Consider the following 23746-nt stretch of genomic DNA (forward strand, 5'->3'; position numbering starts at 1 on the left):
GGATGGCATAGTGAACTAATCCTCTACCTGCAACACCAGCATTCCATGTGGACACCAGATATATGTGGCTGCTCCACTGCTGATACAGCTCACTACTAATGGCCTGGGAAAGCAGTGGAGGCTAGCCCAGATGCGTGGACTCCTCTACCCACATGGGAAACCAGGAGGAAATTCCTGACTCCAGGACCCAAGTGACAATGGAGAATGGAATTCACTGTTTCAAAGATATAAGAAAACTGGGGCCCAGGACCAGGTGTAATGGCTGAGTGGCTAAATCATCAACTCATATGCCCTGGGATCCCATGAGTGCCAGTTGGTGTTCTGGCTGCTCCCCTTCCACCCAGCTCCCTGTTTGTGTCCTGGAAAAGCAGTAGAGAATGGCCCAAAGCCTTGGGAACCTGCAGTGATGTGGGAGACCTGGAAGAGGCCCCTGACCTCTGGCTTGAGATCAGATTGGCTCAACTCCACCCATTGTAACCAACTGGGGAGTGAATTAGCAGACAGAAGATCTTTGTCTCTCCTTCTCTGTAAATCTGCCTTCCCAATATATGTATATATAACTAAAGGTAATAGGAAAGGACAAAGGTCTGCACAGGTAGCTATCTCCCCTCCCACTCACTCACCTCCAGCAACAAAGAACAGAATTTAGGAAGAGAGGTACTTTTATAACAACAACCCCAAAATGTAAGTACGTCAAAGTGGTGTAGCAAGCTGATCTACCTGTGACACTGGCTGCCCATATGGGTGCCAGTTTGTGTTCCAGCTGCTCCACTTTCCATTCAACTCCCTGCTTGTGGCCTGGAAAAGTAGTGGAGGACTGCCCAAGTCCCTGGGACCCGGCACCTGCATAGTAGACCCAGAAGAAGCTCCTGGCTTTGGATTGGCTCAACTCTGGCCACTCTGGCCATTTGGGGAATAAACCAGCAGAATGAAGATGTTTGTCTCTGTTTCTCCTTCTCTATATATAACTCTGTCTTTTCAATAAAAATAAATATCTTTTTTTTTTCTTAATAATTGCCAGAGCCAGGAAATCCATGTGGGTCTCCCACAGGAGTGACAGGACCCAAGTCCCTGGGCCATCATCCATTGCCTTGCCAGACACAACAAGGAACTAGATCAGAAGCGGTGCAGCCAGGAATCAAGCTGGTGCTCCAGTGTGAGGAGAGGGGACACTGTTGTCACAGGCAGCAGCTCACCCACCACATCACAGTACTGACCCTATCAATGTTTCTCAGAAAATGTTACTATTTTATGTTACTGATTTCCCCCACACACACACTACTGCCCCAAGAACTAGAACCTTCCATTTTAATCGTCTTATAACCAACAGAGTCTGGAAGAAAATATTTGTGGTAACCCATCTGAACAATTGCATCAGTGCAATGTTTCTATCAGTTTCTCTTACAAATTTCTTACAGAACCCAGAATTAGGAAGGTAAGCAGAGGTCCAAAACTCCACTAACCAGTAAAGATTCTATAGAAGCTAGTACTGTAGTAAACACAGGGTTAGGCCCAGCAGTGAGCGAGTGCTAGCAGGAGTTAACATTTGGCCTGTGAGGACACTGGGTTCCACACGGGAGTGCCTGGATTCAGTTCCCAGATCTGGCTCCTAATCACAGCTGCTTGATGCTGCAGACCCTGGGAGGCAGCATTAAGCTCCAGAAATTAGGATGCCTCCCACGTGGGACACTGGGATTGAACTTTCAGTTTCAGCCCATTCTTTCTTTCCTTGCAGTTCATTTCCATGGCTATGTTTTATGTTAGATGGATCTGAAGGGTTCTTGCCACCCATGTGGGAGACCCACATGAGGTTTCTGGTTTCCAGTCTCAGCCAGGCCCAGACATGGCTGGTGTGGCCATTTGGGGAACGAGACCACATTTTTGCAAGCACACACTCTGCCTTTTAACCCACCAGCTTACTCCCCACTTGAAGTCCAATTCAAAATCTCCAAGACTCAAAACAGACTCAGCTGTGAGTCCCTATAAAACAAGTTACTTCCAAGATACAATGGCAGAACAGGATTCATTATTCTGAAGAAAAGAAAACAGGGAAGGAAGTAACAAGATAAATCCAAAGCAAGACCACACCCAGGGAAAATAAATCCTCATGTCCCACATCCATTATCTTGTATATGCTGCAAGGCTGGGCCACCAAGCCTTTGGGCAGGCCCACGTCTATGACTCTGCTGGTTGTGCACATCTGGCTGCTTACTGGGATGGCATACTGATGCCAGTGGCCTGCCTGGGTTGAGTTCCCACTGAGGCTCTGGCCTGACCACTCGCCCAGGCATCACCTTGTCAGGCATCTCCCTGGGGTGCCAATGCCCAGCGAGTCCTGCCTGGCCTCCAGGCCTTGCTCTAACATTCCAGTGGATGGCGCCATACCCCCACACATGAATGCCAGGAGGGTCCACTGCCCCACTAGCTGCAGCTAGGCCTCTGGAGCGCATGGAGTGCCCCAGCAGAATGCATGCAGGCAAACTGTAGGACAGGCCCAGGCTGGGGGCCTAGGGAGCAATCCTGGATCCCAGGAAACCAGTCTGCCTAAGGTTTCTAATCCTGTGATGGGAAGGGGGATCTCACCAAGACTTCTGAATTCCCTCACAGCCTCCAATTGTCTTGATAGAAAAATAAATAAATAAACCACTTATTTTTTTTCTCCACACTCATCTCTGTGGCAAATAACTTGGCTATACATATGCCTCCCACGTGCATTTTTTAGCTCTGTCTGTGCTCAAGTCACAAATTTCCCAAATGTTTTTCTTTAGCTTCCTTTTGCTTCCAGGATTCACCGTAAACCCAACTAAAAGTGGCTAAGCTACCCAGGCTCCATCCTAAAGGTCACTATTTGTCTTTGGGCACAGCCATGATGCAGTCAGAGTCCTTTGCTTTGGTGCTACCAGCACAGTGAAGACCGAGAATCCAACACACGACACTTTTGAGAACAGACCACGTCCAACATACAGCACCACAGGAATACAAAGATGACTCAGTATCAGAAAATCTGTCCATATGTTATATATGTGATTTTTAAAAGATGCATGCAATCTTAAATTTTTTTTTAGCAATTTTCTTCTCTATCCTGTTTTTTTTTTTTTTAAGATTTATTCATTTTATTACAGTCAGATATACACAGAGGAAGAAAGAGAGGAAGATCTTCCGTCCGATGACTCACTCCCCAAGTGAGCCACAGCAGGCCGGTGCTGCACTGATCCGAAGCCGGGAACCAGGAACCTCTTCCGGGTCTCCCACACGGGTGCAGGGTTCCAATGCATTGGGCCGTCCTCAACTGCTTTCCCAGGCCACAAGCAGGGAGCTGGATGGGAAGTGGAGCTGCCGGGATGAGAACCGGCGCCCATATGGGATCCCGGGGCGTTCAAGGCGAGGACTTTAGCCGCTAGGCCACGCTGCCGGGCCCGCAATCTTAAATTTTTAACATTTATTTTTATTGGAAGGCAGATACACAGAGAGGAGAAGATACAGAGAGGAAGATCTTCTGTCCACTGATTCACTCCCCAAGTGGCCACAAGGGCCAGAGCTGAGCTGATCTGAGGCAGGGAGCCGCTTCTGGGTCTCCCACACAGGTGCAGGGTCCCAAGGCCCTTGGGCTGTCCTCAACTGCTTTCCCAGGCCACAAGCAGGGAGCTGGGTGGGAAACAAGACCACCGGGGACACGAACCTGTGCCCATATGGGATCCCAGCACATGCAAGGCGAGGACTTTAGGCACTAGGCTACCATGCCAGCCTGGTATGCGGTCATTTTGTGGAAAAGTTCCAAACCCTCTCAAGGTTAAACAACAACTTAGGAACAAAAGGAAACTTGTGGCTCAAAAGAGTTTCCGTCAGGGCACGTGTTGTGGCAGGTAGACTAAGCCATCACTTCAACTCCTACATTTCACATCCAAGTCCCTGGGTGGAATCCCATCTCCACCTCCAACCCAGCATCCTTGCTAATGCACAGCCCGGTAGACAGTAGTTGACAGCTCCAGGACTGTGTCCCTGCCACCCACGGGAAAACAATCGAGTCCTCAGCTCCTGGGCATTTGGAGAGTGAAGCAGCGGATGGGAGACCTCTGTCCATCTCTCAAACTTTCAGAGATTATTTTATTCTTTGAAAACTTCAACAAAGTTTGGAAAACCTTCATCAGCCAAGCTAAGCCAAGGGGGGGAGAAAAACAGACAGCTTAGGCTACTAAAATCAGAAATGAATGAGACCATTACTGCTCACCTTAGAGAAAGAATTATGAGAATGCCAAGAATAAAAAAATAAAGTGCACTACCTATATAAAATATACCAATTCCTAGAAAGACTGAAACTGAACCAAACAGAAAATCTGGTCATTGGGGCCAACACAGTGATATAGCAAGCTGATGTTCCACCTGCAAGCACTGGCATCCCATATGGCTGCTGGTTCAAGTCTCAGCTACTCCACTTCCCATCTAGTTCCCTGTTTATGCCCTGGGAAAGCAGTCAAGGATGGCCCAAAGCCTTGGGCTTCTACGTGGGAGACCCAGAAGAAGCTCCTGGCTCCTGGCTTCGGATTGACTCAGCTTTGGCAATTGCAGCCATTTTGGGGAGTGAATTGGCTTGTGGAAGATCTCTGTGTATCTGTGTCCCTCCTGTCTGTGTAACTTTCAAAAAAGTAATTTTTAAAAACAATAAAAGGACATAAATAGACATCCTGTGTGTGTATTGCTTGAAAGACTTAATATTGAAATGGAAATACCACCAAACCTAATCCACAGGTCCAACACAATCCCTATCAGAGTTCCTGGCTTTTTTACAGAAGCAGGATTTTTTGTTGTTGTTGTTAATGCTATATATATATTTTTAAGTTTAAATTGGAAAGGCAAATCTACAGAGAGAAAAAAAAAAAAAAGATAAAGATCTTCCATCCACCAGTTCACTCCCCAGGTGCCCACAATGGCTGAAGCTTAGTTGATCCGAAGCCAGGAGCCAGGAGCATCCTCCAGGTCTCCCGCACAGGTGCAGGGTCCCAAAGCTTTGGGCCGTCCTCAACTGCTTTCCCAGGCCACAAGCAGGGAGCTGGATGGGAAGTGGAGCAGCTGGGACATGAAACTGGTGCCCAATGGGATCCTGGAACATTCAAGGTGAGGATTTAGCCGCTGAGTTCTCAGTGATTCTTTCCATTTAACTCCTATGTGTCTATTAGAGTAGAAGCTATTCTAGACTCAGACTACACCACTAAATGAAAACAAGTAGCTGACAATTGTAATGAAAATGTATGTGTTATGGTCTAATTAATTTATCTGCTATATTTGTACCGAGAATTCCTTCCCTACATCTCGCTTTTGTGATAGCACCACTTTTTTGTTTGTAGTTTATTTTTATTGGAAAGGCAGATTTATAGAGAGAAGGACAGAGAAACATCTCCCATCTCCTGGCTCATTCCCCAGACGGCCACTAGGACCAGAACTGAGCTCATCCAAAACCAGGAACTTCTTCCAGGTCTCCCATGTGGGTGCAAGGTCTCAAGGCCTTGAGCCATCTTCCTCTGCTTTTTCAGGCCATTAGCAGGGAGCTGGATGGAAGCAGGGGCAGCTGGGACATGAACCAGTACCAATATGGGATGCAGGTAGAGGCGGCTTAGCCTCCAGGGTCCTGGCTCCAACACCACTTTCTTGAATGAAAGAAACTGCCGAGTCTGTCAAGGAAGGGCGAGGAGGGAGAGTTTAAAAATAAACCTTACCCTGGGCTCTGAATGGGGGGCCTGTGTCCCCTTTTTTTCTGAGATATCCAAATGCTGCTGTTTGGTACATAATACATTCAACTCAAGCTCTTGCTGTTTGTGGCTATTTTCTTTAGGTTCAATTTTCTTTATGGTTCAATCCCTTCTCTACTGAGAGGCCCTTCAGGGCAGGTAGCAAATAAATCTTTTACTTCAAGCTTTTCTATACACACTATTCTATACTTGCTGACTCATAGTTTGACACAGTCTATACCTTTAATCTATAAAATGCTGCCTAGTTACTTTGGGGGTTGTCATATTGGCTACTGTATACAGAGTGGACTGATGCTTGGGCAGCTGCCCCACACAGGAGACCAGAAAGCAGCTCTCGGCTCCTAGCTTCACACCAGCCCAGCTCCAGCTGTTTTTCATTTGGGTTACTGAACCAATATGTGGAAGCTCTATCTTTCAAATAAACATATGTTTAAAAAAAAAAGTACCTTAAAAATTTATATTAGGGCCCGGCGCAGTAGCCTAGGGACTTTAGAGTCCTTGCCTGGCACATGCCAAGATCCCACACAGGTGCCAGTTCTAGTCCCAGCAGCCCCACTTCCCATCCAGCTCCCTGCTTGTGACCTGGGAAAGCAGTTGAGGACATCCCAAAGACTTGGGACCCTGCACCTGTGTGGGAGACCCAGAAGAAGCTCCTGGCTCCTGGCTCCCGGTTTTGGATTGGCGCAGCTCCAGCTGTTTCAGTCACTTGGGGAGTGAATCAATGGGTGGAAGAGCTCTTTGTCTCTCCTCTTCTCTGTATATCTGACTTTTCAATAAAAAAAATCTTAAAAAAAAAAAAACCTTACAGGGCCCAGCAGCGTGGCCTGGCGGCTGAAGTCCTCGCCTTGAACGCCCTGGGATCCCATATGGGCGTCGGTTCTAATCCTGGCAGCTCCACTGCCCATCCAACTCCCTGCTTGTGGCCTGGGAAAGCAGTCGATGACGGCCCAATGCATTGGGACCCTGCACCCGCATGGGAGACCTGGAAGAGGTTCCTGGTTCCCAGCTTCGGATCGGCGCGCACCGGCCCGTTGCGGCTCACTTGGGGAGTGAATCATCGGACGGAAGATCTTCCTCTCTGTCTCTCCTCCTCTCTCTGTATATCTGACTTTGTAATAAAATGAATAAATCTTTAAAAAAAAAAAAACCTTACATTAATGAAAACAAAGTATAGCTCTGAATTGTTTTTGTGATTTACCAAAACTATATATATCCAACTCAGGGTTATGCTTATGTCTCTAGCTATTAAGCTGGAAGCTAATTTTATCAACTCCCGTACCAAGAACAGCTACACAGCCCAAACTCAGCATGAATTAGCAGGGAACTAATGACAGATGAAATGAGATTTGAAGGGAAACATTTGGTGCCGGCTGACGTCTGCACTTTCACCACCTGTTCCTCCAGTGATTCTGAGGTGTGTGAGCTGGTCAGGCAAGGCGTGTCTCCACACCGGTCCACACGAAATGCCCACACACGTTGTAACACATAGGACACCGCTCTGGGACAAAGCATCCGTTGCTACAGGCTCACCTCGGGCTCGGGAGGGGCCCTCCCACCACTTCAGCTAGACACGACCTGCTCCACTGCGAATAGTGGCTTGGCCTCGGAGAAATAGCACAAAACACAAACTTAGAAAGAGAACAGGCCTCACCAAGCAATCCAAGTCCAATCATGGCGCCTTTCCTGAACCCTGTGGCCTCCTCCAACGGACACTTTTACCGAGTTTACACTTGACCGCCACCATCTTACAAACTTCCCAGAGTCAACCGAGAGTCACCACCCAGCCATTCACAGATGTGCTGCGGGTGTCCAGGGTCGGGGAGCTCTCGTGGGAGGTGCAGCGGGCCTACGGTCAGGCTGGGAAGTTTTTGTTCAACAGCTCAAGAGCCACAGGCAGCGGTGGGCAATGCTGGCCGGAAGATTGGCCGACCCAGGCGGAGCCGCTCACACTGGCTATGGGAGCCCCTCTCCCTCCTGCCTTAGCTTTCAGCTGCACTGGAGGCGCAGGACCCCCAGTCCCTGAGTTGAGAGCACACCAAATCACCTCCAGGCCAAACTGTTTGCCTCACCTCTCGCAACACCTTCAGGCCCTCTGGTCGGCTCCACACTCACAGCGCAGCTTCACGGTGTCTCACTCAACAGGTGGAACACAAGAAAGAAGGCAGCTGCACGCTCAGCCGGGCGGCAAGAGACAGACCAGGCCATAGCTCTCCCGCCAGCCATAGCGGCTACCCAAGGCCGCGCCCCTCGGCAGGCTCGCGGTCTGGAGGCGGCGTGGAAGCGGTGCACCTGCGCCCCCGTCCGCCAGCAGCCGCCTCGCACCTGGGTGCCGGAAGGGCGCTGGGGTTCTGAGGTTGGCAGGCATCGGGAACTGGAGGGCTTCCTGCAGATCTGGAGCAGAGCCCTGTTGGCCCAAACTTGTCCACCAGAGAGCCCACGGGATTTGCTTCCCAGCCCGCGCCGGTCTGCGTGTGTCGGGAAGGGTGTTTGAATTGCCCTCCGAGCTTAATTACCAGCAGGAGAAAGGGGCATCACGTGCTCTTTGGCCACTTCAAACGTGGGTTGAGGTGGGAAAGAATGTTTAAACGCCTCTATGTCACGGGAATTTTGAAACGTGAAGCCCTAGGAATTTGGTCAGACTGGTGCTAGGTGGTAACCATTTCTCCAAGTGGCAGGGAAAGCTCAGCCCACTATTTTGTAGAACCTAATATTTGCTCCTTATGGTCTGAGATAACCTGAGCTTTGCTCAGTTAACTGTTTCTAATTCTTGCGTGAGCCCCACATGAGGCACACCTGAAGTCATTTTACTTGGAGCAGTGTTGTCAGCCTTGGCTCAGCAGCAGCCTTTCAAAAGCCTTCTCAGACCTCCTCCCCCACCCCACTCCCAGCCATCTGCTGCCCCAGGCTGCTGCATGGACAAGTATTTTCTCGGTGAAGGCGGAAAACTAAACAGCCAAACCCCAGTAATTACTGAGATTTTTTTTTTTCCACCTCTCTCCACCTAGAACCTCTTTTCATCTGCTTAGGGACAACATTGCCTTGTTGAGAGTATATGATAGAAAAATAAATAAAAGCAAATAGAAAACTCTCTTTGCGCTCTGTCACATATCTTGTCCAATCAGGGAAAAACTTTTTAAAATAAACATACAGTGGGAAATGAATCACATTCAATAAATGACTGGATGCTATCAAGGCAGCAAGAACAGGGCCCAGTGCAATGGCTCAGTGGCTAAATCCTCACCTTTCAAGCACCAGGATCCCATAAGGGCGCCGGTTCATGTCCCTGCTTGTGGCCTAGGAAAGCAGCTGAAGACGGCCCAAAGCCTTGGGACCTGCACCCACGTGGGAGACCTGGAAAAAGTTCTTCTGGCTCAGCTCCTTCCATTGCAGCTGCTTGGAGGGTAAACCAGTGGGTGGAAGATCTTTCTGTCTCTCCTCTCTATAAATCTGCCTTTCCAATAAAAATCTATCTTTTTTAAAAAAACAGCATTAACATGAGACCATGAGCATGAGGCCGAGCCTGCCGAATGGGCATACCTTCACTTCTCAGCGATGGCCTTGGGCCTGCACAGCTGCCTTCTCATTGACCCCACTGGTCCTGTTCTGTCAAAAGTTGTCAATTACCTTGTTTAATTTTTTATTTTACTATATATATTTCTTATAGTTACCTTAAATTCTCTGTGTGATTAAGGAACAGTTTCATTTCCATGTGTGTCTGTCCACATGCAGTCTCCCTTAGAAAATAAGGAACTGACTTACCAAGCAGAAGTTGATAAATCAATCAACGGAGGCACCCTAGCTACTGCACATACCTGAGAACAAAGTTCATGTTCGTCAAGCATAATGGTAGGCGTGACAGCAGTGAGTCGCTGAATGTTTAAATAAGCTACAAGATGATCTATATTTCCTGTGTGAGACGTCCACAGAGCACCAGATCAACTACTGGCACGTGTATGAATTGCATATACTTGCAGAGTTCAATATATCATCTCACTTCAACATTTTTACATCGTAAAGTTACACCTCTGTTTTGACTTCTAATACACATGGTGTTGAAAATAAGCATTTAATAAAGTGTATACAGACACAGGAAGTCATTGAAGCAATATAACGTGAATATGCTGCTTTTCTAATAGGACATTTCAGTGTTAGAGTACTGTTGTGTGAGAGGAGTTGTCAGTTCTATGTTACAGTAGTCGTTATACCTATTCTGCTGGCCCTGGTGACCGCTACTGCACAGATGACAGACTGTTGTCATAAGAACAGAGCGACAGGAGAGGCCTCGCACCAGCCCTCTTTCTCATCTCGAGGGACAAGTTATGTCCTAAGTCTACAATGTCGGATAAAGATGTTTGCCAAAGGTGAGATACATGGTGTGCTGAGTGCCTGGCTGATGGGCGGCAGACGGTGAGGGCCTTTAAAACACCAGGTCCTTCTGCACGTTCCAGAGCGTGCTGGCGCTCTTCTTAAACAGCGCCTCCTCCTCGGAACTCAAGGCCACCTTCACGATGTCCGAGACACCATTCCGCCCCAGGATGCAAGGGATGCTCAGAAAGATTTCCTCCTTGATCCCATATAAGCCCTGCAAGGCAAGACGAGATTCATGGTCAGTCCCCCGATGCAGAAGCAGCTGCAGGAGACCTGGAGTGGCCTCCACAGGAGCCACTCAGAGCGGCAGGTGGGTGGGGCAGGGTGGCACAGCGGGCGAAGTTCACGTCTGTGATGCCCACACCCCATACTGGGGCTACCAGTTCCCGTCCAGGCCACTCTCTGCTTCTGATCCAGCTTCCTGCTCAAGTGCCCGGAGGTGCAGATGACGGTCCAATTGCCTGGGTTCCCATCACCTTCATGAGAGACCCGGAAGGAATTATGGCCAGCCTTAGCTGTTACTTATATTTGGACAGTGAACCAGTAAATTAAAAAATCTTTCTCACTCTGCCTTTAAAGTAATTATTTGAGAAGTACATCGTCAACAAAACCTAGCCAAGTCCTATGGCCGTGTAACTCAAGTTCAATCCCATGAGGAATACATGCCTTTAAAAGAACCAAGAATGCTAGCATTGTAGGGCAGAGGGCTAAGCCTCTAGCTGTGACATCAGCATCCCATAAAGGCACCAGTTTTTTTAAGCCCTGACTGCTCCACTGAGATTCAGCTGCCTGCTAACGTGCCTGGGAAAGCAGCAGGGGCTGGCCGAAGCTACATGCACATGGGAGAACCAGAAAATGCTCCTGGCTCCTGGATTCAGGCTAGCACAGCCCCGGTCATTGCAGCTATTTGGAGAACTGTGGCTGGGAGATAAGTCTATCTAAGCCCACCGGAATCTCGTGTTAAGGTCTGGGGCAAGCCTTAAGAGGCCATTCTGCCTGGGCCACCATCTCACTGCCGCATGTTGGCACGGCGTGCGAATGCTGGCAAGCAGGATAGTGTTTAGACCCTGAGAAGCCTGACCCCTCAGTGGGAAGGGAACTGTGCCATTTGTCAGGAAGCCCACTGTTTGTCCTTCAGCAGGCAGCTAGCAAATCACACTTTCCAGAGGATAGCACAGGAATTGCCCAGCCGCTTCCTAATTGGTTGAGAGACCACCAATGGGGAGTGACTTCCACTGCAGACTCCCACTCAAAGAGGAGTCAGCGAGCCCGTCAAAACTCAGGGCGCTCCCTAAAACTCACGTCTCTTCCTCTCTCCTTTCAGATGACACACCATCTCCTGGATCTCTCCTGGGCGGTGCTTTCCCCTTCCCTCCTCTTTCCACACTCACCTGGTCGCTTTGCAAATAAAACTCTGCAACTGACTCCCAAATTTTTATTTCTATCTCTCTACCCACCCCTCCCTTGTATCTCTTTCTTCTCTCTCTCTCTTTCTCTGTCTCTCTGCTGCCTTTCAAATAAAAATAAACCTTTAAAATTTAAATAAAAAACTAAAAGAACCAGGAGAATACTCCTTGCCCTGACCAGGTCACCTTTCTGCGCCATGCTCTGGAGTAGCTGTGTTCAGCTCACAGCTGCGCCCCGCCCCAGCTTGCCCCAGTGGCAACGCTGGCACTGGTTCCAGCTCAAAGCAGTGGCTCCAGCAGTGCCAGGCAGACCTGGCCTGAATTTCTGGCTCCTGGCTTTGAATTCTTGCTGCCACAGGGTTCAGGGGCTGAATCAGCAGATGGGAGCTCTTCTCTCTCTTTCCCTCCCTCCCTCTCCAAAACATAGACACATTTTAACAATCTGTCCCTTGTGTACTGACTAGTCCTGTAAAGGTCATGGAATCCTGCTGTAACTCACTCATGTCTCTTCAGAGCCCTCACCAACTCTTCTCCCACAGCTTCCGATCCCCTAAAGAGAACCTGGGCATTGGACCCACTGTGTGCTCCTCCTCCTCAGCTCTTCCAAATCATGAGCCCCTGTTCTTGTGACAACAGAACGTATTTTAGCACTTCTTCCCTTCTGATGACCTCCTGCCTACTCAGGGAACCTTCTCTGAACCTCCTGGCTGTGCCATCCCATTCGCAAACTCTTCTGCTATACTGATGCTGGCCTGCCTCCTCCTGTATCCCAATTACTGCCACTGTCACTGCTGGAATCACTGTCCATACAGGTAAGCCAAACAATTCCCTTTCTGTCCAGTTTCTTGACTTCTTCAGCTCAAAGCACTTTCTCCTCCTACTCCAGTCACCCTAGACCTTGTCATGAGGCTCCTCCACACACAAATGAGGTTTTGTGATGTCATTCTGTAGCCTTTTCACCATATCTTAAGCCATCTGTCCATTTTAATCTTCAGTTTTTATAAATATTTCTAAATTTTTTATTTTTAATAATTTGTTCATATGTAGACATTAACAAAATCCAAAAGGTAAAGTCTTGTGTTTCTCTGTGGTCCTTCAGCAGAAGGTCCAACTCTTTCAATATGTGTGCAATCTGAGCCACACCTGTCCCCTCACCCCACTCTCCCCTGCCCTCCACCCCCTCATTCTACTCTCCCCTGCCCCCACCCCCTCATCCCACTCTCCACCACCCCTCACCCCTCTGCACCCCACTCTCCACCACCCCCTGCCCCCTCATCCCACTCTCCACCACCCCTCACCCCTCTGCACCCCACTCTCCACCACCCCCTGCCCCCTCATCCCACTCTCCACCCCCCCGCCCCCTCACCCCACTCTCCACCACCCCCCTGCCCCCTCATCCCACTCTCCACCACCCCCTGCCCCCTCATCCCACTCTCCACCACCCCTCACCCCTCTGCACCCCACTCTCCACCACCCCCTGCCCCCTCATCCCACTCTCCACCCCCCGCCCCCTCACCCCACTCTCCACCACCCCCCTGCCCCCTCACCTCACTTTCCGCCCTCTCAGCCTCTCTCCCTCGCCCCTTTGCATTCCACAAGTAACACTCAGCCCTGAATGAATTTAGCCATCCGCTTTCTCTAACCCTATACCTGGGTTCCTGGGGAAAAAAACTTACCACAAAACTGATCCTTCATTCAATCATTCAGACTGACAAGCTAATATGCTAACCAACCTAGAGTACGCACAAAAACAAAAAACAAACCAAAAAAAGTAGTAACTCTATGCTTTGTTTTCCTATTAAATTCTTTCTCCCATTATTTCCAACAAAAAAAATTCAAATACTGGGCGCAGCATGATGGTTAGGTGGCTAAATCCTTGCCTTGCATGTGCCAGGATCCCAAACGGGATCCTGGCTGCTCCACTTCTGATCCAGCTCCCTATTTATGGTGTAAGTTGTACCCCTGTGGATCTGAAAGAAGTGCCTGGCTCCTGGCTTCAGATCAGCTCAACTCTGCCCCTGGTGGTCACTTGGGGAGTGAACCAGTAGATGGAAGATCTGTCTCTCCTCTCTATAAATCTGCCTTTCCAATAAAAATAAATCTTAAAAAAAAATTCAAATCCTAAACCTCCCCTAATACTCAGCTGATAACTGTCTCCTCCATTTCAAAGACAGAAGCTTCCAGTGCCAGACTTGCAAACCCACCAACACCCCCACCTGGTACTAGACCTCTCTCGGGGTACACTCTTGAACAGAGAGCTTTCCCGCCTCCCTTCCAGGACTGGCGCTTCCCCACCACAGCTTACGACTGCTCTCTGCAACTTCTCCCTCGGTCATGATCTTTACCATGAGCATGTTGTCTTTAGAAAACAACAAGAGCCCGTTTCTGTTGCCCTGTTTTTCCTCTCCAGTTACCACTGTTTCTCCTCACTGGCACAGATACCTCAGAACAGCTCTTCATACTTGGCTGCATTTCCTCCGTCCACTCCAGAGGCCCTCAATAGTTTAACGTGCCCCCCAGGAACATCTGGCAACTCCAGGGATGCATCTGGTTGTCACCAGTGGTGGTTAAGTTACGCTGACATCTAAATGAGCCCCCAAATCACTACTTCCTAATCACAATTCTGGACTTACTATCAACTCAACATTTAAAAATTGTTTTGGGGCCCAGCACGGTGGCCTAGCAGCTAAAGTCCTTGCCTTTAATGTGCTGGGATCCCATATGGGCGCCGGTTCTAAACCTGACTGCTCCACTCCCCATCCAGCTCCCTGCTTGTGGCCTGGGAAAGCAGTCGAGGATGGCCATAAAGCCTTGGGAACTTGCACCTGACCTATGTGGGAGACCTGGAGGAAGTTCCTGGCTCCTGGCTTCGGATCAGCACAGCACCAGCCATTGCAGTTACTTGGGGAGTGAATCATCAGATGGAAGATCTTCCATTCTGTCTCTCCTCCTCTCTGTATATCTGACTTTGCAATAAAAATAAATAAATCTTTAAAAAAAAAAAACACTGTTTTTACTTTCTTCTAAAGACACCTATGATGGAGACAGCCCCTCTCCACTTTGTCCTCTTCAATTATCACACTCCCTGCTTAGAGGTATGGTGCCTGTCTTTACATACTCTTGTCCTCTTCAAATCTCTTCTCTCATCACAGCCACAGTCATCTTTCTAGTAACAAGTCCTAGCCTTCGTTTTCCATCGCTTTTAAGTTGAGGACAGGAATCCCACCTGTATGACTTTGGGGGGTCAGATCCTGTTGACATCTGTACCCTCACCATGCACTGTTTCCTCTGCTCTCTGCGCTTCACTGAACTCAGTCCAGATATCCAACTGCCCTCCACTAAGACCGACACCACACTGTCTGCATACATGTTCTCTCTGCTTGGAATATTAGCTCAGCCTTCCAAATCAACCTCAACTTAACACTTAGATTGGGTCACACTTTACTTCTTTAGGAAGTCTTCCCCACCTCACATCTACACTTCTCTGAATAGCAAAGTTCTCCTGTTGATGACCCCCTCCCCAGATTTTTCCATCACAAACACTACCACAATTTGTTTCATATATATACTTATGTATTTCCTTAAATTCATTTCTTTCATTAGACTCAGTGCAATCACATGGACTATCATCAATATCTTATACAATTGCTGGCACCTAGTAGAGACTCAATCAACAGTAAAGGAGAGAATAATATAGAGGTAATTTAAACCTACCTTAACCATAGTGGAAACTGGATGCACTCTCCTAAGGTTTTTCAAAATTGATCCTGCCAGATCTGTCACAGACAGTCCAATAGCCCAGGAGGTGTACCCCTTCAGTTTGATAATCTCATAGGCACTACAATTATAGAACAGAAGGACATTAAACATATGTCAACTCAGAGAAAGAATAATAGTCTCAAACATCCCTTGGAAGCAATCTACACGTCAAAGTCACCCTATTAAAATTTCCTCAGATTGGGCCCGGCGGTGTGGCCTAATGGCTAAAGTCCTTGTTTGAACGCGCCGGGATCCCATATGGGCACCAGTTCTAATCCCAGCAGCTCCACTTCCCATCCAGTTCCCTGCTTGTGGCCTGGGAAAGCAGTCAAGGACGGCCCAAAGCTTTGGGATCCTGCACCCGTGTAGAAGACCTGGAAGAAGTTCCTGGCTCCCGGCTTCAGATCGGCACAGCACCAGCCATTGCAGTCACTTGGGGGAGTCAATCATTGGATGGAAGATCTTGCTCTGTCTCTCCTACTCTCTATATATCTGACTTTGTAATAAAAATACATAAATCTTCAAAAAAATAAAATTTCCTCAGACATTTCTTCCAAAAATTATTTCTGAATGGGCAATGCAAGTGTCTATATTAGTCTTATACAATCTCATTATTCTGGTTTAAGTAAGAACTAATCTGGGGCCAGTGTCCCTGGCATATCAGACTAACCCTCTGCCTGCGGTGCCAACCTCCAACGATGGAGAGGTACCAAGGGTAACAGGTTAAGAGCAGATTAACTACAAGATTGCCTTCAGTTTGCCATAAAGCAATACAGATTTCTGAATGTAAAAATTAGTTCAGAGAAATATGGACTAGTGGCCATAACAGGTTATCAGCACTGGATATGTTTTGTGTACTGCATCAAGAGGACAGTGGTTAGGCAGGTGGACCCTAAAGACGATGTGACAAGAACTGAATTTCAAAAGGCTGAGAAACAAAGCAAATTTCCTCTGTTGAGAGACTGTTCCCACCGTAGCTTCCTCCCTTGCAACTGAGTGTGCTGCACAGTGAACAAAAGCATGCTTTCCACCTGGTGTCCTTTCCCACACTAGATAATGATGCTAGGTTAAAAACTATTAAAGTCTGTGGGCCCAGCGTGGTAGCCTAGTGGCTAAAGTCCTCGCCTTACACGTGCTGGGATCTCACATGTGCGCTGGTTCTAATCCCAGCAGCGCTGCTTCCCATCCAGCTCCCTGTTTGTAGCCTGGGAAAGCAGTCAAGGATGATGCAAAGACTTGGGACCCGGCAGCTGCGTGAGAGAGACTCCTGGCTCCTGGCTTCAGATCAGCACAACTCTGGCCGTTGTGGCCATTTGGGGAGAGATTCAGTGAATGGAAGATCTCCCTCTCTGTCTCTCCTCCTCTCTGTACATCTGACTTTCCAATAAAAATAATAATGAAAGAAACTGTTATAGCCTGTGAATGTCACAGTCTGAATCTCAAACCACTAATAGCTGCCACGGTTCTTTTTCAACTGTGATCAACCACTACAACCATCTTTTCTTTTTGTGAAAGGTTTATTTTTATTGGAAAGGCAGATTTACAGAGAGAAGGAGAGAGAGAGAAAAAAAAGATTTTCCATCCACTGGTTCACTCCCCAAGTGGCCACAATGACTGGAGCTGCACCAATCTGAAGCCAGGAGCTAATTCTGGGTTTCCCATGTGGGTGCAGAGTCCCAAGGCTTTGGGCCATCCTTGACTGCTTTCCCAGACCACAAGCAGGGAGCTGCTTGGGAAGTGGAGCAGTCAGGATATGAACCAGCATCCATATGGGATCTCAGCGCTTGGAGGTGGAGGATTAGCCAACATAACCGTTGCACTGAGCCACACTTCAACCACCTTTAGGTGCAAAATTCAATGGCATTAAGTACACCGATGCCGAGATAAAGTCTTTGCAACCAACTTCTCCAGAACATCTTCCCAAATGCAAATTCTGCACCCATTCACGTGTCCTTAATAGTTTTTAAGATTTATTTTATTTTTATTGGAAAGTCAGGTATATAGAGAGCAGGAGAGACAAAGAGAAACATCTTCAATCCACTGATTCACTCCCTAAGTGGCTATAATGACTGGAGCTGTGCTGATCCAAAGCCAAGAGCCAGAAGCCTCTTCCTCCAGGTCTCCCACACAGGTGCAGGGTTCCAAGACTTTGGGCTGTCCTCAAATGCTTTCCAGGGAGTTGGATGCAAAGTGGGGACACCAGGACTAAAACCATCGTCCATATGGGATTCCAGTGTGTCCAAGGCGAGGACTTTAGGCACTAGGCTACCGCATCAGCCCATCTTGTTAGTTTTTATAATAAACAATTCATGATTTTAACTTTTCAAAAACTCATCTAACATCACTACATTATGTGGTCTATTAGTCTCTTTCCCAATTACACATTTTTGTAGTGTTACTATAAGCACACATATGAAAGAACTTCAAAGAGTTCATAAAAATTAGTATGATTTAAAATTTGTGCATAGACTTCATTTTTGAACCAAAATTGTATCTTTAATTCCACCTTTTCTGTGAACTTTTGGAAGTTCTCTCAAATGGGAGATTTGTAGCATTACTAGATTTAATTTTCCAAACTATGAAGCCAGTATGATGGCTCGACTGGCTAATTTTCTCCACCTTTAATCACTGGGATCCCATATGGGTGCCAGTTGCTGTCCCAGCTACTCCACTTCCCCTCCAGCTCCCTGCTGTGGCCTGGGAAAGCAATCGCTCGAGGACGGCCCAAACCCTTAGGACCCTGCACCCGCATGGGAAACCTGGAGGAAGTTCCTGGCTCCTGGCTTCGGATTGGCGCAGCTCTGATTGTTGTGGCCACTTGGGGAGTGAAATTTCTGTCTTTCCTTCTCTCTGTACGTCTGCCTTACCAATAAAAATAAAAATATGTATTCTAAAGTGTGATTACCTAAAAGTGATTTCTAAGTTCCACAACTTCCATTAACACACTATAGGGTTGAGGCATGGTCAATCACGCATGTTATTAAGCCTCAAGTATGCTTATATGCAGTCAGATGTTTCCTCCATAAAAACACACTGTTGATTTCTGATCCTCTGAATCAGCTTAATTTTTTCATAAATGCAAACATTTACCAAATCTCATGCCCTGATTCTCACATTTTATATGAACTGTTGACTTCTCATCATAGTCCTTAGAAATGGCTTCTGGGCCCGGCGGCGTGGCCTAGCAGCTAAAGTCCTTGCCTTGAACACCCCGGGATCCCATGTGGGCGCCGGTTCTAATCCCGGCAGCTCCACTTCCCATCCAGTTCCCTGCTTGTGGCCTGGGAAAGCAGTCAAGGACGGCCCAATGCATTGGGACACTGCACCCGCGTGGGAGACCCGGAAGAGGTTCCTGGTTCCTGGCTTTGGATCGGCGCGCATCGGCTCGTTGCGGCTCACTTGGGGAGTGAATCATCAGATGGAAGATCTTCCTCTGTGTCTCTCCTCCTCTCTGTATATCTGACTTTGTAATAAAATATAAATCTTCAAAAAAGAAAGAAATGGCTTCTATAATTGTTTCCACTTTAGATATCAGCAAACTGATTTGAAGTAATTTCCCAATTTTACACACTAATAAAGGTGGAGGCAGAGGCGAGAGTTTGGCGTGGTGGCTAAGATGCCAACGGGAATGTCCACATGCCATACTGGAGTGTCTGATTCAAGGCCTGGCTCCCCTGTTTCTGATCCAGCCTCCTGCTAAAAGACCCTGGGAGGCAGGAGATGATGGCTCAAGTACTTGGGTTCCTCCCACTAAATATATGATACACAGACTTGGTTTCAGGCTCCTGGCTTCAGTCTAGCTTAGCTCTGATTATTGAAGGCATCTGGGTAGTGACCCAGCAAATCTCTGTCCAAATGTTTCACACTTCCTTGCAAATAAAATGAAAAATCTCTTTAAAATTGTGACGATGGGTCAGTACCATGACCTAGCACGCTAAGCCTCTCTCTGCAGTACTGACATCCCATATAGGCACTGGTCCAAGTCCCAGCTCTTCCACTTCTAATCCAGCTCCCTGCTAATGGCCTGAGAAGGCAGCCAAGATGGTGCCAGTGCGTGGGCCCCTGCACCCATGTGGGAAACCTGGAAGAAGCTCCTGTCTCTCAGCTTTGGACCAACCCAACTCTGGTCATTGTGGCTGTTTGGGGAGTGAACTAGTGGATGGACGATCTCTCTCCTACTCTGTTTCTTCCTCTTGTTCTCTGTAGCTCTTTCAAATAAATAAATAAGTCTTTTTTAAAAAAAAATAGTGGTGAAGGCTGGTTCCAAACATGGACAACCTATCTCAAAGTTCATGCCCATAATTAGTTTTATTATCCCTCATTTTTCCTTTTAATAATAATTCCTTTGCCATTCCCATTTTTAAAAAAAAAATGCCTCTAAATAAAGTCATGCATAACATAAATATGAATTTGTGGGGTTTTGGAAGCCTAGAATCACTGGTCCCACAAAATGTAAAGTATCAACTTTTTGTCTGTGAAGTTGCTATTACTATTAATTAATAAGGCATTATGAAATTGAATGATAGCCATTACCTTTCAACAACTTGTTTATGAATAACTTTCCACTGTTCCTTGTCTGAGTCAGTTCCTAATTTAGGGTGCAGGGACTTCAGAGCAACACCGGCCACATTCACCCCACTCCATAAGGGCACTAAAAAACATGCAGCTCAGAATAAGCGCTTCTGGTCAGTATTACAAAATTTGCGGGGGTTTTATAAGCTAGCTTACTTCCTTAACATCATACACACAACAAGCTCCAGACTGACAAAGAGGGGAATATAAATAACAAAATTAGACAGTGTTAGACAATATGTACAATTCATTCATCACTGTGTGGCATAGGAGGTATTTTTAAGCAAGACATAAAATGCGTACTTCACAAAGAAAATGACTAAAATGATTAAATGATTAAAAGACTAAAATGATTTTAAAAAGATAAAATATAAACAACTAGGAGAAAAATATTAAGTAGTACCACACTTCTCAACAGTAGCAAAGAGCTGAGAGGACAAACTGGCCATCTGGAAGCTCGTGTCCAGTGAAGCTGTGACTGAAATGTAGGGAGACTAACGCACAACACTGACAAGCCACAGGTAAGGAGGAAAGCCAAAGCTAGGAGTTACGGGCCAGAAAGCAAGCAACAAAACTGGTAAATCTGGACACAGACCAAACCAAATATTGACTATTGGAACAATAACTACCTTGCAAGACTTCCAAACAAGAATGAACCAGGCAAGGCATTAATAATTGCATATATGGGGCCCGGCGGCATGGCCTAGCGGCTAAAGTCCTCGCCTTGAAAGCCCCGGGATCCCATATGGGCGCCGGTTCTAATCCCAGCAGCTCCACTTCCCATCCAACTCCCTGCTTGTGGCCTGGGAAAGCAGTCGAGGATGGCCCAATGCACTGGGATCCGGCACCCATGTGGGAGACCTGGAGGAGGTTCCTGGTTCCCAGCTTCGGATCGGCGTGCACCGGCCCGTTGCGGCTCACTTGGGGAGTGAACCATCGGACGGAAGATCTTCCTCTCTGTCTCTCCTCCTCTCTGTATATCTTTGTAATAAAATAAATAAATCTTTCAAAAATAAATAAATAAATAAATAAATAATTGCATACATGGCAGAAAGAATGTGATCAAGCTTAAAGCTTTCTGAAGTCTAGGATGCTAATTATCTTAAGGATGTTTAGCATGAATGTTGAAAACTTATAAGTGATCATTTATAAGGAGAGTGCAAAATCTAAAGAACAGGAAATTTTTAAAAATTAACCAATAGAAAGCAAAAAGAAAATCATTCCAAACGAGATAATAAACACATTTACACTAATACTAGTCAGAATATACTACTTTTCTAAAAATGAAATCCAAGAGCATAAAGTGTAAAAATTAAAATGTATAGAAAATTATATTTTTAAAATTTTAGCTCTTTTATTTAAAGATTCATTTATTTGAAAAGCAGAGTTCACAGAGGCAGGGAGAGATAGAGAAAAATCTTCCCTCTGCTGGTGCACTCCCCATACGGCCACAACAGCTGGAACTGGGCCAGCACATCGCCAGGAACCAGGAGCTTCTTCAGATCTCCCCAGGAGTGCAGAGGCCACAGGACCTGGGCTGTCTCACTGCTCTTCCAGGCACATTAACAGAAAGTTGGATCTGAAGTGGAGCAGCCAGGATTAAACTGGTGCCCAAATTGGATGACAGCACTGCAAGATAAGGCACAATGCTGGTACCAGAAAAAATATTTTTAATGATCCTCAGGAAGAAGAGCTGGATTATAACAGAAAAAAGGGCCTGGCGCAGTAGCCTAGTACCTAAAGTCCCCACCTTGCGCACACCAGGATCCTATATGGACGCTGGTTCTAATCCTGGCAGCCCCACTTCTCATCCAGCTCCCTGCTTGTGGTCTGGGAAATCAGTAGAGGATGGCCCAGGGTTTTGGGACCCTGCATCCAAGTGGGAGACCCAGAAGAAGCTCCTGACTCCTGGCTTCGGACTGGCTCAGCTCCAGCAGTTGTGGTCGCTTGGGGAGTAAATCATCGGATGGAAGATCCTCCTTTCTTTCTCTCCTCCTCTCTGTATATCTGCCTTTCCAATAAAAAATATTTTTTTAAAAAAAGACACTAGTAAAATAAGTGTCCAAGTCATGTCAAAAGCAGAGTGACACAGGGAGAGGGAGAGAGAGATCTTCCGTCCATTGATTGCCACATGCCTATAGCAACCAGGATCAGGCTAGGCTGAAACCAGGAGCCAGGAATCCCATGGGAGTCCCCCATGAGAGTGGCAAGGACTTAAATATTTGACCCTTCATCAGGTGCTTTCCGATGCACAGTAGCAAGAAGCTGAACTGGAAGCAGAACAGCCAAAACTCAACTCAGAATGTTGATAGGGGATGCTGGCATCTAAGCAGTGGCTGAACATGCTATGCCATAAAATTGCTCCTTATCCACAATCCTTGCTGCTGGGGCATTGTCGTTGCATAAATCTAAGGAGCTATGGCCAGCACCATGGCAGAGTAGCATAAACTTCTGTGTCCAGTATCCCATATGAGTGCCAGTTTGAGTTTTGACTCTTCTACTTCTGATTCCTGCTAATGGCCTGAGAAAGAAGTGTAGGATGCCTAAGAGCTTCAGCTCGTGCACTCACGAGACACCCAGGAGAAGTTCCAGACTCCTGGCTTCAGACCAGCCCAGCTTTGACAACTGTGGCCATTTAGAGAGTAACCAGTGATGGAAGATCTATCTCACCTACTAATCTGTAACTATTGCTGTGAGCATGTGAGTCAGTGTAGGATGCTGGTCAGGCTGGGCAAGACTGCTTCACTTGTCAGAGTGTGGGCTGGTTCTGAGTGGGGCACAGACTGGGCTAGCTCACTGGCACATGCAGGAGCCAGGCTGGAGTGTGAACCATGCTGGGCTCAGTTATCACACCTACTGGTCTGCGTGAAAGCCAGGGGTGGGCCAGACTGGGCAAGGCTAGGCTGGAGCACCCACAACTGAGTTGGGACTAGGGGTGGGCTGAGCCAGTTGCAGCACCCAAAGGCAAAGGCTAAGACAGGGTCAGACTAACCACTGGCCCATTCAAAATCCGTGGTTGGGAGCAGCTCTGGTTGGGAAGCTAAAAGGGTACCCTGGCTAGGTTGTGGTTCCTACTGGTGAGCACAAGAGCTGGAATGGGGATGCGAACTAGGCTGGACATGGCTGCAGTATAGTTTGGCATGGGTATGGGATGGGCTGTGGTATGCCAGACTGGAACTCCAGCACACACTGGTACTCACAGGAGCCAGGCTAAGTATAGGACAGGATGGGCTAGGACTCAGCACCTGCTGAACCATACGAGAGCTTGGTCTGAGTGTGGACCAGGAGTGGCTGGACTGTAACACCAACAGTAAGAACCAGAATGGGGTTACACCAGTTGGGCAGGGCACTGTTCCTGCCAGGACAGAGGCAGCCTAAGACAGTCTGGGCCAATGATCCATTAGTGTGAATGAGATCTGCCACTGGGAGCAGATCTGATAAAGGAGCTTGGGGAACTCCTGTGTCAGGGCAAGTCCCTGCAGACAAATGCAAGAACCAAGGTTGGGAGCAGCCCAGACCAGGCCAAGTGACAGTGCCCGCCCCAGTATACATACCTGTCATGTCTGGAGACGGGCCAGGCTGGGCCTGTTTATAATACCCATTGGAAGATATGAGAGCCGTGGTGGGGGACAGAACAGGTAGGGTCAGGCTGCAAAGCAGCAGGTTCACATTAGGGTCAGGACTAAGGGCTGCAGAGATAGGCTAAGCTAGGCTAGGCTGCAGCACCTACAGACATATGCTGGAACTGAGGGAAGACCTGGCTGGACCAAGGTAGGGTGGGGGGGAGGTCATGCCAGACTGGGCCACTGCACCCACCAGCATATGTGAGACCTGGTAGGAAGCAGGGAGCAAGCCTAATAGGGAACAGTGAGGACCACCCTGCTGGACCACTACTCC

The 23746-nt window shown here is 47.6% G+C and overlaps 1 protein-coding gene across 2 annotated transcripts in view; it reads right to left on the reverse strand.

The window, feature by feature from the left end:
* Nucleotides 1-10082: 10082 nt before the first annotated feature.
* Nucleotides 10083-23746, reverse strand: part of LOC101517020 (L-lactate dehydrogenase C chain) — a 36236-nt gene continuing 22572 nt past the window's right edge. For both annotated transcript variants that reach the window (XM_058662476.1, XM_058662477.1), the window contains exons 6-8: nt 19811-19928; nt 15233-15356; nt 10083-10326 (exon numbers count right to left, since the gene is read on the reverse strand). In XM_058662476.1, coding sequence (XP_058518459.1) covers nt 10162-10326; nt 15233-15356; nt 19811-19928 — 407 coding nt within the window. In that variant the 3' untranslated portion in view covers nt 10083-10161. The remainder of the gene's footprint in view (nt 10327-15232; nt 15357-19810; nt 19929-23746) is intronic.

Source organism: Ochotona princeps, chromosome 4, assembly GCF_030435755.1.
Source record: "Ochotona princeps isolate mOchPri1 chromosome 4, mOchPri1.hap1, whole genome shotgun sequence".
Lineage (NCBI taxonomy): Eukaryota > Metazoa > Chordata > Mammalia > Lagomorpha > Ochotonidae > Ochotona > Ochotona princeps.